Source organism: Harpia harpyja, chromosome 6 (assembly GCF_026419915.1).
Source record: "Harpia harpyja isolate bHarHar1 chromosome 6, bHarHar1 primary haplotype, whole genome shotgun sequence".
Lineage (NCBI taxonomy): Eukaryota > Metazoa > Chordata > Aves > Accipitriformes > Accipitridae > Harpia > Harpia harpyja.
The window spans coordinates 53,902,341-53,923,068 of NC_068945.1; the positions used below are offsets into that span (position 1 = coordinate 53,902,341).

Consider the following 20,728-nt stretch of genomic DNA (forward strand, 5'->3'; position numbering starts at 1 on the left):
GTCTGTTATAGACCGCCTGACCAGGTTGAAGAGACGGATGAATCATTCTACAAGCGGCTGGCAGTAGTCTCAGAATCGTGTGCCCTTCTCCTTGTGGGGGACTTTAACTTTCCAGACATCTGCTGGAAATACAACACAGCAGTGAGTAAACAATCTAGGAGGTTCCTGGAGTGTGTGGAAGATAACTTCTTGACACAGCTGGTGGGTGAGCCAACCAGGGGAGGAGCCTTGCTAGACCTGTTGTTTACAAACAGGGAAGGACTGGTGGGAGATGTGATGGTTGGAGGCCGTCTTGGGCTTAGTGACCATGAAATGGTAGAATTTTCAATTCTTGGTGAGGCAAAGAAGGTGGTCAGCAAAACCACCACTATGGACTTCCGGAGGGCTAACTTTGGCCTCTTCGAGGCACTGGTTGAGAGAGTCCCTTGGGAGACGGTCCTGAAGGGCAAAGGGGTCCAGGAGGGATGGACATTCTTTAAAAAGGAAATCCTAATGGCTCAGGACCAGGCTATTCCCATGTGCCGCAAGTCAAACCGCCGAGGAAAACGACCGGCCTGGCTGAATGGGGAGCTTTTGCTAGGACTTAAGAAAAAAAGGAGAGTTTATCATCTCTGGAGGAAAGGGCGGGCAACTTGGGAGGAGTACAGGGATCTTGTTAGATCATACAGAGAGAAAATTAGAAAGGCGAAAGCTCAGCTGGAACTAAATCTGGCCACTAGTGTAAGGGACAACAAAAAATGTTTTTACAAATATGTTAACAGTAAAAAGAATCCCAAGGAGAATATCTATCCTTTAATGGATACAGAAGGGAACGTAGCAACCAGTGATGAGGAAAAGGCCGAGGTACTTAATGCCTTCTTTGCCTCAGTCTTTAATAGTGAGTCCAGTCATCCTCAGGGTACTCCACCTCATGAGCTGGAAGGTAAGGATGAAGAGCATAACATACCCCCCTTAATCCAGGAGGAATTAGTTAGGGACCTGTTACGCCATCTGGACACTCACAAATCTATGGGACCTCATGGGATCCATCCAAGAGTACTGAGGGAACTGGCTGAGGTCCTTGCCAAGCCACTCTCTATCATCTATCAGCGTTCCTGGTCAACAGGGGAGGTCCCAGAGGACTGGAGGCTTGCCAATGTGACTCCCATTTATAAGAAGGGTCGGAGGGAGGATCCGGGGAACTACGGGCCTGTCAGCCTGACCTCAGTACTGGGAAAGATTATGGAACGGTTTGTTTTGAAAGCACTCACACGGCAAGTCCAGGATAAGAGGGGGATCAGGCGCAGTCAGCATGGGTTTACGAAAGGCAGGTCCTGCTTGACCAACCTGATCTCCTTCTATGACCGGGTGACCCGCCTAGTGGATGAGGGAAAGGCTGTCGATGTTATTTTCCTAGACTTCAGCGAGGCCTTTGACACTGTCTCTCATGGCATACTCCTTGAGAAGCTGGCGTCTTGTGGCCTGGATAAGTGCACTCTTCACTGGGTGAAAAACTGGCTGGATGGACGAGCCCAGAGAGTTGTGGTGAATGGGGTGAAATCCAGCTGGCGACGGGTCACGAGTGGTGTTCCCCAGGGCTCGGTGTTGGGCCCTGTTCTGTTTAATATCTTTATTGATGATTTGGATGAGGGGATTGAGTGCACCCTCAGCAAGTTTGCAGACGACACCAAGTTGGGAGGCAGGGTCGATCTGCTTGAGGGTAGGGAGGCTCTACAAAGAGATCTGGACAGGCTGGATCGATGGGCTGAGGCCAATTGTATGAAGTTTAACACAGCCAAGTGCCGGGTCCTGCACTTCGGTCACACCAACCCCATGCACCGCTACAGGCTTGGGGAAGAGTGGCTGGAAAGCTGCCCGGCAGAGAAAGACCTGGGCGTGCTGGCTGACAGCCGGCTGAATATGAGCCAGCAGTGTGCCCAGGTGGCCAAGAAGGCCAATCGCATCCTAGCCTGTATCAGGAACGGTGTGGCCAGCAGGAACAGGGAGGTGGTTGTTCCCCTGTACTCGGCACTGGTGAGGCCGCACCTCGAGTACTGTGTTCAGTTTTGGGCCCCTCACTACAGGAAAGACATTGAGCTGCTAGAGCGTGTCCAGAGAAGGGCAACCAAGTTGGTGAGGGGCCTTGAGCACAAGTCTTATGAGGAGCGGCTGAGGGATCTGGGGTTGTTTTGTCTAGAAAACAGGAGGCTGAGGGGAGACCTGATCGCTCTCTACAACTACCTGAAAGGGGGTTGTAGTGAGGTGGGTGTTGGTCTCTTCTGTCAGGTGTCTGGAGATAGGACAAGAGGAAATGGCCTCAAGTTGAGGCAAGGGAGATTTAGGTTAGATATTAGGAAAAATTTCTTTACTGAGAGGGTTGTCAAACATTGGAATGGGCTGCCCAGGGAAGTGGTTGAGTCACCATCCCTGGAGGTATTCAAAAAGCGAGTGGATAGGGTACTCCAGGGCATGGTTTAGGGGGCATGGTTAATGGTTGGACTTGATGATCTTGAAGGTCTTTTCCAACCGAAATGATTCTATGATTCTATGATTCTAAGTTAACCACTTTGTATGGTTGTATTAGAAATCTGATAATCTGATCAGCTGATTCTTCATTGTTTGTTTGTGCAGGGTTTTTTTGCAGGAGGTAGATTACAATTAACAGTTTCCTACTATTCCACAGTAGCAAAAATCTATTAAACAGTAATTTAACACTCCCAATAGTGATGCAGCCAATTTTAGTTTTTTGGGGGGTGGTTTTTTTTTTTTAGTGTTAAATTTTATACAATATTTATTTTATTGCAGACAATTTGTGATTAGCTACTGAAATTGAAGGACATCTTAAAAGTTAAGGTTCATCTACAAACCTTGATAACAACAGAAATTGATGCAGTTTTAAAGTACCATTTTCTGTGTAGTTTTTCAAGTTATTTAACGAAGTGATACAGTGAAGTAGTATTACTTCTAGCATATACTATGTTACTGTGTGCATAGGTATGTTTTCAAGTTTAAATAGCGTATTTGTAAGAGTTTTCCTGAAGTATGCTGCAGATACTGAAACCTTCCTCAACTGCAGAGTTGAAGAATTTATTTACCCTTAAAATGAAGTAGTTCCCAGTGTGCACAGTCCCACCAATACAGAGAAGGGAAATAATAAGGAACATGTAGTGATATTAATAGAACTGTTTATGTATAGGACAATTAAACCCCTCATTTAAAAAGAAATAGTGTAAAATGTACTGGTGTAGTCCTTGGGGAGGGAGGTTAAGGAGGGCAGGAGAGGTTGCAGGGAGGGCAGGGAGGATTACTACGGACTTGTCATAAAGAATGAGTCTGTAAATATAGCGATCAGGTGACTGAACTGTATTTGGAAACCCTCAAAATTCAGCAAAAATGCATTTATTACCGACCTCAATTCCAAATATTAAAGAGAATATGAATCACATTGTTAAAGGATGTTGCGGCAGTAATGATCACAGCACTGTACTGAGTTTGCATGTCAAGGTTTTGGTAGTGGGGGACAGGCTGCAGGGGTGGCTTCTGTGAGAAGCTGCTAGAAGCTTCCCCCATGTCCGAGAGAGCCAATGCCAGCTGGTTCCAAGACAGACCCGCTGCTGGCCAAGGCTGAGCCTGTCAGTAACAGTGGTAGCACCTCTGGGATAATGTATTTAAGAAGAGGAAAAAGTTGCTGCAGAACAGAAACTGCAGCCGGAGAGAGGAGTGAGAATATGTGAGAGAAACAGCCCTGCAGACCCCCAGGTCAGTGCAGAAGGAGGGGGAAGAGGTGCTCCAGGTGCCAGAGCAGAGATTCCCCTGCAGCGCGTGGGGAAGACCATGGTGAGGCAGGCTGTCCCCCCTGCAGCCCATGGAGGTTCACGGTGGAGCAGATATCCACCTGCAGCCCAGGGAGGACCCCAGGCCAGAGCAGGTGGATGCCTAAAGAAGGTTGTGACACCGTGGGAAGCCCACGTTGGAGCAGGTTTGCTGGCAGGACTTGTGACCCCATGAGTGACCCATGTTGGAGCAGTCTGTTCCAAAAGGACTGCAGCCCGTGGAAGGACCCACACTGGAGCAGTTCGTGAAGAACTGCAGCCCATGCGAAGGATTCACCTTGGAGAAGTTCGAGGAGGACTGTCTCCCGTGGGAGGGACCCCATGCTGGAGCAGGGGAAGAGTGAGGAGTCCTCCCCCTGAGGAGGAAGGAGCAGCAGAGACAAGGTGTGATGGAACTGACCACAACCCCCATCCCCTGTCCCCCTGTGCTGCTAGAGGGAAGGAGGTAGAGAACTCAGGAGAAAAGTTGAGCCCAGGAAGAAGGGAGGGGTGGGGGGAAGGTGTTTTAGGATTTTGTTTTATTTCTCATTATCCTACTCTGATTTGATTGGCAATCAATTGTTACTTTCCCCAGGTCAAGTCTGTTTTGCCCATGACAGCAATTGGTGAATGATCTCTCCTTGTTCTTATCTCAACTCACAAGCTTTTCATTATAGTTTTTCTCTCCCCTGCCCTGCTGAGGAAGGGGAATGATAGAGCAGCTTTGGTGAGACCCTGCGCATCTAGCCAGGATCAACCCACCACATACAGTCACGGAATTCAGCAAGGGAACTAACAGCTCACATTTGTTACAAATCAATTTGAACCATCTGCAGTTGGCTGTAAATTAGGGAAACTAAATCAAAGGTTTATTTTGATAAAACATTTAGTCAAAATGTTTTGCGAAGACTTTTCAAGTTTTTTCATGTTACTCCATTTTTCAGCATGAACTGTATGATAAATGAGTCCTGCTGAATAGCTGAAATTTCCCTTTGTACAAAAACTAAATGATTGGAAGACAGACATTTACAGACAGAATTTAGTCAAGGCTAATGGACTGGAAGGGCATAACTACAGGAATACCTCCCCACAAAGCACTGCTAGCCAACCCCCAACATTTATGATTCAAAAGGATTTGTTTCAGGTATGTGTAAGTCTCAGAAATTCAAGTAGATTAAATCCCATTAAAATATTTTCTAAACTTAAAATACAATTAAAGAAAGTTTACCATAGTTTTTGTAATAGAAATATTTCTTTTACTTTAAAATTTTTATTATTTCATAAAGACCCTTAGATTAAATTAAAGGAAAACTATATAAATTCTCTTTCAGTTTGTCAATTTAAGTGGTCTGTTCTGAACTGTTATTTCATCCAGAAAGAGTTCTGGAGACACCCTGAAATTATTTTTGGCATGAAAATAGGAAACTTCAGATGCTTTTCCAAGCTTACACTTGCGTTGGAATTGTAAAAATTTAAAAATTGTATTGCATTCAAGTATTAAGAAGAGTTTTTGGCATGACAGCTCAACACTTCAAAGTTTTTGAAAATGATAGCTATCATATGTGGGTCTCCTTGAAGCTGGCCACTGTTTTCACCAAGATTAAAAGTTTAGGGCCACCTCCACAGAACACCACCACAGTATGTGATACAAACTAGAGAAATGCTTTTTTAAAATTATTTTATCAATGACATTAAGTTCTTTACATAAAAAACATAAAAGTCTCTAATAAAATCTAGGGAAAAAGGCTACCATTGGTATATTTTGGACACTGATAACAAAATACCGACTTCTGAGATTTTTCATAAGACTTCAGAGCTACTACTTAAACTAATGTTTAAGTTTGAAGTTGACAGGTACAGGATACAAGATACGTACATGAAAAGGTAAGTAGTGTATAAACCATATAAACCACTAAAGATAGATATAAAAGGGTAAACTGAGTAACAGAAATGGTTAATTACATCAAATATATACATAGAAGAAACTGTAGAGCTAGGAACATATTTCCTAAGAATTTTACATCAGATTAATAATGCATCATTAATATAACTCGATTAGGCAATTACACTAAAATAATATCTAAGTACATTCTGAATTTTGCAAATTGTTGTAGTTTATCCAGATCCTGTTTCTTGTCAGAATGTGCCGTGTGGTATTTTCACCAAAGTTTGGCCCAGAATAATATAAGGCTTGCTAAGCCTAAAAAACTTCATCTGCCCTTATAAGGAAATCAGTAATGAAGAAAAGTGAATGAAGTAACCCTGGTATATTACTCATAATGAACGTAGTAAAATGGGACAAGAAGAACGCTCCATCAGACAGAGTAACCAAACTCATGATCATTCCCTGCAGTGCAATTATTATTATTAAAAGAAAAAAACTAAAAACCCCACAAAAATCCCAAATTAAAAGATATTACCATCATATTAAATGTCCAGCTATATATTTAAATGTTTGCTTTTAATGTCATATGTGAATTTATAGCATACATTTAGATAAAAATTGTAAAATATTTTCAATTACTCAAACCTTATTTAGGAACAGAAAATGCAGATTGTTCAAATAACTGGTGTTTTAAATATCTGTACATCCCTATGAACAATGGTTTGCAAACATCAAAATCCTCTCAGTGGGAGAAAAATACATTGATCATAAAGTTTTCCATAAATTTAGTAGGATAAATAGAAAATACTTCATACTCTGGATTGGCTCACTGTTTGGGAATTGTATTATTTGGAACAATAGAAATACGAGTAGGAATGTTTGGATTTGAAACAGTGAGGGTTTTCTTCCTTGATGCTTGAACAAAAGGCAATAAAGATTTATGGTGTGTTAATTTGAGAAATAGGAATAAAAACATTTTTAAGATTAGTATACTCAAACTATTTCTAATGCAAGATGTAATGAAGTTCACAAAAATTTTGGATGAGTCATTTTCTTTGCTAGTTGTCCAAATTGAAACTTAAAGTATCATAGTCTATAAAGACAGACTTCTATTGTACCTAACAACTTATTTTCTCTTAGAAGCCACGTCTGTCAATCCCGTATATCAAGACACCTCGCAACAAAAAAACCCCACAACTCTAACCTCATGAAGCAGGATGTATTCATCCAATATTCAAGAATTACATACTTACACAATTGATTTTTCCAGTCTGCTCCCCTGTGATCCAACTATTTCTCCCAGTGTACAAAACATTTGTCCCAAAAAATCCTGAAAAGCAATAACATAAAAACTCAGAATTCATATTTCACATTGAAACAAATTTGGTTTCCCATTTACCTGGGCTGTTCACTATTGTAGAACACATTCTGCCAAACATTGCATCTTAATAATCATTATGCAATAATGAATCATAAAACAGACTATTATATATTTTACATAACACTGGGTTATATTTACATAAGTAATTCTAATGCACCCACTTACTGTTTTTATATTGCCTTTTTCATCAACAAAAATGAAACTGAGATGGAAAAAATTTAAAAGCATTAGAAACATAACTGGTTTTTTACCATAACTGGAGAATTTTACTAAATTTCTCTTTTATGAAGAGATTCTACACTGATTCTATGAATTTCTTGGAAGTGAATTACATTGGCAGAAATTCAAGCCTGTGCAGGATCTGTATGAGCATCCTGGATTGACAAGTATACGTAAGCGTTGCTTTAATGACAGACTTTATTTTCGTGTTTTATAATTTAACTATATCACTAAAACTCAGCTAATTTTCATATTACATCTCCTGGTAACATAAGTAGTATAAAAATATGAATGGATTTTCAAACTTGTATGTATATTGAAAAAAACTTTATGCTGCAGTGCAACTCCTTATCTTTCAAGTGAAAAGAGCTTGCTAGCTCTGTTCTTCCCAGCATCATTGGCAGTAGTGGTAACAGTAGCTTGTGAGATTTGTTCACAAACAGTAATGAGAATCAAGACACTATAATTCCTATACAGCAAGCCATAACTTTATGATATTGTGTATAGTAGCGAATATCTGTACAAGTAGTTCTGACTCTTCTCCCAGCCCAGCCCGCTCATTCCTATCTCTGAGCTGTGTGAGTTACGGGTCCACACAGCAAATTGGATCTGAGAACTAATCCCACTGAAGAGGAAAACAACCCCGCAAAAATAAATTTTTGAACTGTTCTTTAACTGATCTGACACTGTGATACTGTTTCCATAAAGATTAAGTCTTTTAAAATGGCTATAATTAATCTGAAAATACTCAGCTCCTCATTAAGCTTTAAAATCATCAGGCATGACATATTCTAAAGTAACACCATTTTCTACACTAAAACGATGTTTTCCACAATTTTTTTTTTTTTGTGGAGTTTCTATGATTAATTCCTATTAGTTCCACAATTGTGCACTACTCTGTAGTTTTTTCTTAAATCAGGAAGTTACTATTAACATAAAAGTCTGATTTCAGGTAGCCAGTTTTATAAATATTATTACACACAGCTACAATGGCAGCACTGTCTAGTCTGGTTACTTCATACATCTGTTATAAAACTCGCTTCATTTACTTCTCATTTTGCCAAAACCAAGTCACTGAAATGGAAATTCTTCAGGTTGACTCTTTTTTATCCCCCAAACTGTTCAACTACTCAATGACACTGCCCAGTATTTCCAAAGGAATGGATCAACAGCTATTTTCAGGAACAGGGAAGATCTTATTCTACACGAGGTGACTACAATGCATGAGCAGTCTAGCTATGCAAATACTACTGGCCTGACATTTTTCAGAAAAAACAAACTCCCAGTGCATGGATATGAGCAAAGCTCTACTCAATTCCTACCTACTCACTGCCCAAATTCTTAAGAGCTACAGGAAAGAGACGCGGGAAGCTGGCAGCAAAAGGAACAATCCAGACCAACCTTGAGCACTTGGGAAATGATGGAAATGAATTGCTGTCATTAAGAAACATATTTCTAGCTACCACCTTTCACAGGGTTCTCAGAGCCATTGTCTTCTTTGCGTGCTTAAGATTATATGGCACAGTTTGGATGTCTCCAGCACAGATACCAAGTCTACACCAACTTGTACAGATTTTCTCTTAAAGACAATGGAGGGAAATAGGTATTTCTGATATTAATGTTAATGTCTAAAGAATAAAGTCTCCCTTCCACAACTGAAGAGTCCAGGAAATTGGCCCTGTCTAAAAAACAGGACCTAACGTGTCTGAGTACACTTAGCCCGCACTAATTAGAATGTAACAGGCACATATGTAATTCAAGATCTACCTGAATAGTCTTCAGAAGAACATTGGTTTGTTTTCTCACTGTTTTGTCCTTTTATCCATGGGCTCATCAAGATGCTCAAACCTTCAATTCCTGTTCCAGTAATCAATGAAATCTAGGTTATATATTTCATATATCTTTGTTTGCGCTTCCATAGTGACTATCTTATCTCGTGTCTTATGTTTTTTCTTAAAACTTAATTATGAGGGTTTTGTACAAATAAGTATGTTTCAGGGGAAAAAGAAAAGAATTCAGATAAACTAGTTACTACAGAAGTGCAAACAATCTTGGGCAGAAGCCCAGGATGAGGCTTTATCCTTGCTCAAGACAGTATAGGGGAGACTTCTATTTTCTGCATCCTCCTAGCTAGCATTGCAGTTATTCAGACCACCTTTCCATGATGACAGAGATGGAAAAAAGTTTGCCAGGGGCTTTAAACCTTTACAAGGAGGATCTAACTGGAGATCAACGGCTAAAAGTCTTATCTTTTCACTTATCAAGAACACACATACCGCATTCCTTCCATTATTCTCTTTTCCTTTGCTCCGGATTCTTAAAGGTTCTCTTACCAAAGCCTTTCTGTATTTATTTAAAAAAATTCACCCAGAAGCCTCTGAATTCTACTCTTGCATCTCTAAATTTTAAAGTTACTATTTAATCCCTTCCACTTCAAGATGACATGAGCATAAAAGGTTCCTACTAATATTAATTCGGACACAATCAAAACATGTTTGCAATTTTTGGGACCCAGAGAAGTATCAACAAAATGCAGCATATCACATATCTGAAAAGATATACACGTGTGATTAAATATGCCCTTTACAGGAGGAATGTCCCATTAAAATTATACTCATGAGCATTATATATGTTATTAACCACAGCACAACCACTGTATTTGTCTCTATGCATCTGTATTAGTTACAGTCAAAATAAAATAAACATATTTAGGAAAGCATAAGCATTTCAGCACAAGAAAGTATAATAGCAAGGAAAAACTTACATGTTTTGATAAGTTAGGACTCTTCGAGTCAACATCGTAGCTTAAAAAAAAAAAGGAAAGTTATATCGGAGTTGCCAGATGACAGATCTGAGGACAATGTAAAGAAACAAAAATCAAACAATTCTTTCACCTATATCAATGTGTGAAATTTACACAAACAGATACGTGAATGGAAGTCTCACCAGTAAGTAAGGCAAACTGAATCATCACAGATTATAGGATTATGATTCACTAGGTATTTGAAATGAAACAGTTTTCAACAAAGTGCAGGTTACTAAGAGAAATTATTCTGATGTTCCTGTTTGAACAACGAAAGCTACCAAAAACCAGAACAAAATTTAAAAATTAACCTTAGAAAACAAACTAACTTATGAATTATTTTCTTAGGTAATTTTTCAGTCATTTGACTAATTACACAGAAATAACTGACAAAAACACTAAATTGCTTTTAGCAAGAGTTTGACTTGTTCTTTTCAGCTTATCATAATCTTGTTCTTCCTCCAGCTAGAAAATGTCATTTTTTCCCTTCCGCTAACAAGTCAGATTTCAAAAAAATGACTCTGTGAATTCAAAATGGATTAAAAAAAATTGATATAAGAAATTCTTGAGGGATTACTAATCTCTATACTTCCGTAGTCTTCAATCTTTATCAGATAATCCACAATAATACTTTTATCAAATCCTACATTCAGATTCAATACCAGTAACTAAATCGAAAAAGTATTCTCTATGCCCATCTCAGCCTCCCTGCATGTTTCCTTTCCCACTGTGTGGTATGCTATGCCTTTGGTTGTACTGCCACAACTGGTTGTTGGGATGCATTATGGACCAGATCACAAGTCAGGAGGACTGGAATACCGCAACGTAGCTGGATGTGGTGCAGCACAGTCAAAGTTTTAGAAACATATTTGTAAACAAAGGAATGACTATAAAAATCACTAACATGAGGGTTGTTTTTTTTTTTTAAAAAAAAAAAAAAAGTAATTGCATACTGTTGGTGCAATTGAACAGAAAAACACAACCGGTAATTTGACCTGAGGGCTAGCTACACAATAAAAACTACTTCACTGGCAAAATCAGTAACAAATCATCAAATATGAACAGAAAGGGGCCTGAGACATTGGTGGCTGTACAGTTTAGGAGGGGGCTCACGCTCATTTATCAGAACACCAAAAAACAGAGATATACTCGCCGCTTCCTTTTTGTTGCAGAAAATATGAATCATATGAGGAGTTTATTTCTGTGAAAAGTAAGAGTTTGGCCAACAGTAGTATGCAATTTTGCTGGGGAATTTAAAAAAGGAAGCTTTCTAAATGTCCTTCTTTCCTGATCTAAATCAGAGTTTTAATCCACGAGTAGCTATATGAGATTCACATTTTTAACTCAGAGTTCTACAATATTTCATTTCTCATCACTGTTATAGGTATCTAAAATAAATTCACAGACTATGGCTAAGGTCACTTGCAGGCAAACATTAAAAACAGTTATTCAACTTTGAGTTCAGAATAGATTTGTGCCCAGGTAATCCAAAACAGCAGCAGAAAGCAGTCAGGTCTTTCTGATAAGTACAGAGTATGTTTGATATTTACAGCTTTTTGTAAATAAACAAACAGGGGTCCATTTCTCTGAATACGTGAAGAATCAAACAAGAGACTCTATTTTCCCTTCCAGGTCCAAATCATTTTCACACAGCACTTATCCAGAAGTTCTTTACAGACTTTCCTTTCTTTGCCTAGACTAAGCCTAGCTCTCTCTTTCTTGGTTCATTTCTTTTGCTCTTCTCTTCTATTGCACTGCCTCCTCCCCATCACATACATGCATCCTACAAGGAGCAAGAGGCAACAAAATCAAGATTCCTACACAGCCCCAACTGTGTCTTTATTTCAGCAATGCTTTACCTACACGGACGAGAATCCTTTATTTCACAAAGTGACTAGCTCTTACTTAAAGTTATTTTAAATAGCAGGCAACAGTTATACTTAGCTGATTTAATGACATTAAACCCAACTTCTAAAATAAAAAATAAAGTCTGCACCAGGCTTCCATGGGGAAGATCAAAGAATTGTACCTAGCCATCTAGAAGCACCCTGTAATCTATCTTGGCATTGAGTATTTCCATTCACTCCTTGAAACAGTTGAAGTCTAGATGAAAATGGCTAGCTGCTATCTGTGCATTGAACACAATGGAACTTTTTTCCTCACTCATCCTTCCAACACATCTTATTAACTTAGAAAGCATTCTGACATGCTAAAAAAAGACATTTACAGCTAAAGAAAAATTAGACATGTTTGGGGTTTTTTTCCATGATATAGGAAATGCTGCCATTCAAGAGCATTTCAGTACATCCTGATGGCAATTTAAAACAAAACCAGCAAAACTACATGTAACTTTATTAATGTTGCAAACATACATCTATCAGGCATCATACTTTTTCTTCTACTGCTATGGGAAAATCATCACTAATGTGATCACTGCTCTGTTTATTTTATGCCCTGCTTAATGTACAGATTGATTTGCATTCCAGAAAGGGGCGGGGGGGGGGGGGGGCAAAAAACCAAAATAAAATCAAGAGACCGTTAGAGTCACTTCAAAGCAACTAGTTGGATAAGTAAATGGCACACTGAGACTAAAGCCTAGAAGATTTTAAAATGGCTTTACCATGAACTTCCTAGGAGATTTTAGGCAAATTATGAAGTCTTTCTTCATCTATTTTGCTGTCTACAAGACAGAAATGCAACAAATGCAGTTTCTATATCAAGGCAAACTTGCAACATAACTTTAAATTGGGAAGCGATAATACTACAACTTACCTCTACTATAATCAACACTTGAGTAGGATTTGTCGCAATTCCATAAAGTATATCAGGACACCTCAATCTTTAGGATTAGAATGTATAGGAAGGCAGACTACACTGCATCTTTCTTGATATATTGATTCGGTAAGTAACTTAACAGATGATTCTCCTAAATCTTTCTCAAGAACAAATAAACTAAAAGAAATACACATGAAGGCAGAAATCTTAGGAACACAAAATAACAAAACTCAAGCTAAAGTACATCTTGAAAAGGAAATGAAAGGAAATAGGAAAATGGTTCTTCAGCAAAAAAGGATATGTAAAGAAAAATTGTGGCCACTATGCACACTCTACTGCAAAACTGAGATAATTAAGGGAAAGCCATTCACTATGAGGGTTATTCAAGTGCTCTCTCACAGGGCAAGGTTTGGAAGAATTGCTAATAAAAAAGAGGATGAGAATTAAAAAAAGAAGACAAGCTTGATTATCACAAAGACTGAAATAATAAGAATGGGGTGAAATGTAACAGATACCATGCAAGGTGACCTGGTGACTAGACTCTCAATTCTATTTTCCAAAGAATAAAGTGAAAATCAAACCAATTCCACCAGTGGAATGAAATGAATACATCTGGATTAATGTCAAAAGCTATCTATTTCTAGGACAACTGCTTTCATTTTAAAATCTTAAAATTTAGTGTATTTAGATGCATACTGGCATTTATTTTAGTAAAGAAAATTTTGCCTCGGTACTACTTATACAATATTTTATTTCTGGATAGTATGTGCATACCTGTTTTATTGGCTATGCTGCAAGAATATTTTAACATTTTGACATCCTTAGCTTTCTATTTTCTAAAAGTAATGATTGTGTGTATTATTGTACTTTGACTAGTTAACACCTGCCAATTTCTTAAACCTCGGTCGTTCTTATGTTACACATTTATTTCTGAGGAACATTGCTAAATCAACCATGTTTATTAATGTATTCCATGTCAACAGATAATACCTCTTTTCAAGTTAATTTTATGCTGGACAAAACTTAATATATTTACAGAGGCTGCAATATTAGAGTCAAAGATTGTTAACTTACAAATCAAATCGCAGATTCTCTCTTTCTTCAAAGAAGTAGTCCATTATAAATTTTCTTACAAAATCTGGATTTAAAGTATTATCAATTACTTCTGTTCTTCCAAACTGTAAAAGAAAAGTATAAGCTTAAGCCACATGCTATAATGAAGTACAATTAAGTAGACTGCCAATATCAGCAATATGGGAGATATGAAAGAGCCTGTAAAAAATTCTCTTAAATAGATGCCATGAAAGAAAATGACTGTATTCACAGGAATAGATCAGTTATCTGTGGATGAAGACAAACTGGCAGAAGACATCATATTTCAATATAAAAATGGTGCGTGCCCTGTATCGTATAACCTAAACTTTATAAACATCAACTCCCAAAGCTGATCAGAATCCACAAAAATTTGGGGAAGAAATTCAGTAACATAAAAATCCACTATTTCCTCAAAAACATGACAACAGCAAGCAAAAGCTTGCATATATTGCTTACTTCAGATAGCTTTAAATATCAGAGAACATAGTTCTTCCATTAGAAGTGTATCATTTTTGCATTAACCAGCTCCTATTTCACCTCAGTTCAGCTCTCTCTTCATCTCTTCTCTCTCTGAGCTTTCTGCAAAAACACCTTTTCTTTCTTGGTGTTTACAGGAAGAGCCTCAGCTCTCATCAAACTGAAAATATTTTCATTTAAAAAAAAACAAAACACTTTCGATTTACTTCAGTTCATATACTTCACAGAAATAAATGATCAAAAATATCAATGTGATAGTTCTGTTCTTGTTTTAGCTGTTCTTTCAAGATACTCAGAAAATAAAACAAAAAAGAATGAGTTGTTATTGAAATCAGCATTTCATTTTGTCCTACACATTGAACATATCAAGACATATTTGAATATAGCCTACTGAAAAGTTTTTTGACAGTCTGCTGAAAGATCATCATTAAGGAGTCCTCAAAACTCCAATTTGGCACTGCAGACTTTTGAATGACTCAAAGACTGTCAACCTCTTAATTGACTTAACTAAATCAATAAACATGGATAAAGAAAGAATAAACCTGCTACGCCATCTGGACACTCACAAATCTATGGGACCTCATGGGATCCATCCAAGAGTACTGAGGGAACTGGCTGAGGTCCTTGCCAAGCCACTCTCTATCATCTATCAGCGTTCCTGGTCAACAGGGGAGGTCCCAGAGGACTGGAGGCTTGCCAATGTGACTCCCATTTATAAGAAGGGTCGGAGGGAGGATCCGGGGAACTACGGGCCTGTCAGCCTGACCTCAGTACTGGGAAAGATTATGGAACGGTTTGTTTTGAAAGCACTCACATGGCAAGTCCAGGATAAGAGGGGGATCAGGCGCAGTCAGCATGGGTTTACGAAAGGCAGGTCCTGCTTGACCAACCTGATCTCCTTCTATGACCGGGTGACCCGCCTAGTGGATGAGGGAAAGGCTGTCGATGTTATTTTCCTAGACTTCAGCGAGGCCTTTGACACTGTCTCTCATGGCATACTCCTTGAGAAGCTGGCGTCTTGTGGCCTGGATAAGTGCACTCTTCACTGGGTGAAAAACTGGCTGGATGGACGAGCCCAGAGGGTTGTGGTGAATGGGGTGAAATCCAGTTGGCGGCAGGTCACGAGTGGTGTTCCCCAGGGCTCGGTGTTGGGCCCTGTTCTGTTTAATATCTTTATTGATGATTTGGATGAGGGGATTGAGTGCACCCTCAGCAAGTTTGCAGACGACACCAAGTTGGGAGGCAGGGTCGATCTGCTTGAGGGTAGGGAGGCTCTACAAAGAGATCTGGACAGGCTGGATCGATGGGCTGAGGCCAATTGTATGAAGTTTAACACAGCCAAGTGCCGGGTCCTGCACTTCGGTCACACCAACCCCATGCAGCGCTACAGGCTTGGGGAAGAGTGGCTGGAAAGCTGCCCGGCAGAGAAAGACCTGGGCGTGCTGGCTGACAGCCGGCTGAATATGAGCCAGCAGTGTGCCCAGGTGGCCAAGAAGGCCAATCGCATCCTAGCCTGTATCAGGAACGGTGTGGCCAGCAGGAACAGGGAGGTGGTTGTTCCCCTGTACTCGGCACTGGTGAGGCCGCACCTCAAGTACTGTGTTCAGTTTTGGGCCCCTCACTACAGGAAAGACATTGAGCTGCTAGAGCGTGTCCAGAGAAGGGCAACCAAGTTGGTGAGGGGCCTTGAGCACAAGTCTTATGAGGAGCGGCTGAGGGATCTGGGGTTGTTTTGTCTAGAAAAGAGGAGGCTGAGGGGAGACCTGATCGCTCTCTACAACTACCTGAAAGGGGGTTGTAGTGAGGTGGGTGTTGGTCTCTTCTGTCAGGTGTCTGGAGATAGGACAAGAGGAAATGGCCTCAAGTTGAGGCAAGGGAGATTTAGGTTAGATATTAGGAAAAATTTTTTTACTGAGAGGGTTGTCAAACATTGGAATGGGCTGCCCAGGGAAGTGGTTGATTCACCATCCCTGGAGGTATTCAAAAAGCGAGTGGACAGGGTACTCCAGGGCATGGTTTAGGGGGCATGGTTAATGGTTGGACTTGATGATCTTGAAGGTCTTTTCCAACCGAAATGATTCTATGATTCTATGATTCTTGTAACTGAAGGTTTTTGAGATGTATTTCCTAAAAATGTTTTCACATCACAGATGTGAATTTAAGCACTATAACCTGCACAGAGCCCCTCTGACTCTTCCTCTCAAAACTACAGTGCTTGATTCTTATTAAAATGAAATTGTAAAGAACTGCAGCCATATTATTTGTGTGCTTTAAAGCAACTCCACTCCAACAAAAGAGTTGTCAGCAACTCTTTTTTTCTCCTTTGAATGACCGTGTACGCATGCATTCAAACTGCAGGGGACTGATTCCAAGCACCATTCATTCACACGGGTCATCTGGAGAAGTGGGCCTGTATCTAAGAGGACAACTGCTTTGCAAAAAGCAACTACCCACCCAAAGGTCTCAGGTACAATAAAATGTTCAACAAAAGTTAACACATCTTCAAGACACAGCTCTATAAAGTCTAAGGAAAAGGAACAACCCTCAGAAGTGACACAGTGGTGATTTGCGTCTTTACAGAGTGTGCGAATCCTGTTAGGTACCTTCACTTTCGCTATGCTGTGAGATGTTCAATTGGTACAGTCTTATTCAGAGATCTCCATATTCCAGCACTTCCTATAAAAGACAGAGAAGCAAAACTATCTTCCCAATGAACGATACTATCTCCAAATAAAAAGGCAAAGAATATTTAACATATAGTGTCAATTAGCATACTCCTTTGCCAAGACTTTACATCATTTCTTAAAACCTAAGTGGAATGATTCCCTGGTCTCATTGGAACCTTGATATCCCCTGCAAGAAGGCTTCTGAATATGTCCTAAAGCACAAATTGTTTAGAAAGCAAGTTTACTCATTAGCAATCACTGTATTTCTTCAGCTCTCCTAAGCCAAAGCAATAGCTATGAAGGGGGTAAGCATTATACAGAATGGTCAGGAGAAATCTCCAGAAGCTCTCCAGAGTGAAGATGACACTGGATATTCAAAATAAAATCCCTGAGTGTCTTAAGAGAGGACTAGCACAGGATGCACATGATCCTGGAAAAAGATCAGAACATGAACAAATAGTTTGTTCCTTACTGTTTGTTTTGGATGAAAAAAGTCAGCCTCTTGAGAAATTATTCAAGGTATTCTCTGAAACATTGGGATAAAGTTGACATGTAGAGTGCTGTAAAAAACATTCTCTTGAACCAACACTGGTGACTACTATGGCCATGTATTAATCAATGACAAACGATAGCAGTGGTAGAAAGTTGGCATTTCTATGGGAATAAGTATGGCTGGAATACTAGCCTGGGATAAAGGGCCTTTCTTTCCCCTCTGAATAACAGCGTTCAAATTTTATGTACATTCAGTCTCCAATCAGTTTCCAGGTCAAATAAATCTCAATGTTTATAAATAAAATCTTCCCCTGTCATTCAACAATATTGGAGCCAGGAAAAATTGAAAGCTGGAATGGCTGATAAAATGAAATATGCGGCAATATCTAAGCATTTAGTACCACTTGAAGGTATGCACTGAAAATGAGAAGCTACTCTCTGACACAAGCCAGTAAACAGCAGTTCATCAGACCAGGGATGAGAAATGAAAACAATGGGGTCATAAGGACCATCCATTTTGCAGTTCTGAACAGGGATATATCTCATCTGTGTATTTTTTTCTCCTCAAGTGTCTTATTTCTTCCATTTGTACTCTTGCACCAAACTCTCCAAATTCTCTCACAGACTGGATCGGCTGCATAAAGAGGAGATTTACACTTAGAACTGAAATCTGATAAACACTGACCTACTCTAGAAGCAAAGGACTCTGATCCTTCAAAAAGAAGATCAAAGGGTGACTGCATTGTAACTGGCAAAGCTACCAGAGGCACAGCAAGTAAGCAAAGAACATGTATTAAGTTCTGGCAGTCTCTCATGCTACGTCCAACAGAATCAGACACATATATACAAAGATATCCATGAAAATATCTCCCAGCCTGTGCAGATTCAAGCAGCAAATCATCCTGGGAGACTCCTTAATCACCAGGCAGGAAAAGAAAGGTTACTGAAGTTCTTTAAATCCTCAGATTAGGACAAGCTTGAAGGAGAGTAAGAGGATCTTCAATCATGTGGGACCTACGCTTCTATATACATGGAAGACACAGAGAAACAAAGAACACGGGGAGCTGTAGCCTAAGAAAGTTTACTTTCTGCTGCCAAAGTCATCATCTAAATTCAAAGGCACAAACCCAAAACCTAAGTGAGCTCAGATGATAACTTGTCAAAAGAGTTCATTTAGGGGCACTAATACCTCTCTTGACAAACATCTGGCTTGACACCTTCACAAACAGATCATTTTCTGACAGTATGATCCTTCTTGAAACAGTAAAGGCAGTTTGCACAACGCAAGGATACACCTGACTTTGGAAAAGCCATTCAGAGGAAAATAAAATTAATGGCTAAAGAAAACAGACAAGAATCATATAATACTTGAGGTTGGAAGGGACCTCAGGAGATTGTCCAGTTCCACCTTCCTCCCCAAAGCAGGATCAGCTAGAGTAGGTTGTCCAGTCAAGTTTTGAGTATGTCCAAGGATAGAGACTCCGCAACCTCTCTGGCCAACCTGTTCCAGTGTAAGATCACCTTCGCAGTAAAAAGGGTTTTTTCTTATGTTTAAATAGAATTTTCTGTATTTCAATTTGTACCCATTGACTCTTGTCCTTCCACTGGATACACCTCAGAATAGTCTGTCTCTGCCTTCTTTACTGCCTCACATCAGGTATTTATAAACAGGGATAAAATGTAAGCCTTCTCCCCTCCAGGCTGAACAATCCCAGCTCTCTCAGCCTTTCCTCACATGAGAGATGCTCCAGTCCCTTTAACATCTTAGTGGCCCTTTGTCAGACCCACTCTACTACGTCTGTATCTTTCTCATACAGGGGACCTCAGCACTGGACACAGCAATCCAGCTATGGTCTCACTGGTGCTGAGGGCAAGGATCACCCCCTTTGACCTGCTGGCAGTGCTGTCCCTAATGCAGCACACAATGTTGGGCTTGCATACTCAAAAAACCCTCTCAATTTCACTCAGATGTAAGGTACTAAGGGACTGGAGATATGACAACTTCTACAAGTGCATGAAAAAGCAAGATACAGGCACGTAGCTAGGTAAAGGAAGGCACTGTTTCCCTTTGTTCCTACATACCGTAAAATGATTGTGACTGGAGGGGGACACAGATGCTCACCTCAGACAAAAAACCCAGCTTATAGAATCAGAGAATCATTTTAGGTTGGAAAAGACCTTCAAGATCATCAAGTCCAACCATCATCCATGCCCACTAAACAATGTTCTGGAGTACCTTGTCTACGTGCTTTTTGAATACCTCCAGGGATGGTGACTCAACCACTTCCCTGGGCAGCCTATTCCAATGTCTGACAACCCTCTCAGTAAAGAAATTTTTCGTAATATCCAACCTAAATCTCCCTTGTTGCAACCTGAGGTATTTATACAGCCTTGTGGCCTCTCTCATGAAGTTCAACAAAGACAAATTCAAAATCCTGTATTGGTACTGGGGACGAAGTGGTGCAGTATGAGGTGTGCAGAAAAGGTCCTGGTGCAGCCTTGAGGGTTTAACAACACATTGGGTTGTATTAGGGTCAGCACAGGCTGCATATCAAAGGCGACAATTATTCCCCCTCTATTCAACACATGTGGGGCCCCACCTGGAAAACTGGGTGAGGTTTGGGGCTCTAAATGCAACTGAATCAACAGACTGGAGGCAGTTCAGCTAAATGGACCCCCCCCCCCAAAATAAATTGGCAGGCTGGAGCACACAACTTGAGGAAAAGCCAATGGAGCTCAGTTTGTTCAGCTTGAAGAGAAGGTTTAGGGAAGATCTATTTCCACTACCATCCTCCACTCCCTAACCAGCATTAAAGAAGACTGAGCCAGACAGTTCACAGAGAGCGCAACAAAAGGACAAGATGCAACAGTCAAAAGTTGCAACAAAGGAAATTATGAAGGGATATAGGGAAAAACTCTTCCAGAATGAGTGATTAAGCACTGGAATGAGTCACGCAGAGAGTTGTGCAGTCTCTGCCATTAAAGAACTTCAAACCTTAGCTGGGAAAGCCCCTGAGCAACCTGGCCTAACTTTGAAGATGGCTTTGCATGGATCAGGAGGATGAACCAGGAAAAGCAGATGAGCAGGAGGCTGGATAACGCAAAGGTTCCTTTCACCTAAATTATTCCATGATTATGTCATAT

The 20,728-nt window shown here is 40.0% G+C and overlaps 1 protein-coding gene across 2 annotated transcripts in view; it reads right to left on the bottom strand.

The window, feature by feature from the left end:
* CPNE8 (copine 8) overlaps positions 1-20,728 on the bottom strand; it is a 116,427-nt gene that overhangs the window by 65,932 nt on the left and 29,767 nt on the right. Inside the window, exons 1-4 of one of the 2 annotated variants that reach the window (XM_052790321.1) lie at positions 17,030-17,104; positions 13,929-14,032; positions 10,041-10,080; positions 6,930-7,006 (exon numbers count right to left, since the gene is read on the bottom strand). In XM_052790321.1, coding sequence (XP_052646281.1) covers positions 6,930-7,006; positions 10,041-10,080; positions 13,929-13,972 — 161 coding nt within the window. In that variant the 5' untranslated portion in view covers positions 13,973-14,032; positions 17,030-17,104. Of the gene's footprint in view, positions 1-6,929; positions 7,007-10,040; positions 10,081-13,928; positions 14,033-17,029; positions 17,105-20,728 lie in introns of those variants that run through there. The other variant, XM_052790319.1, reaches the window with a different exon arrangement.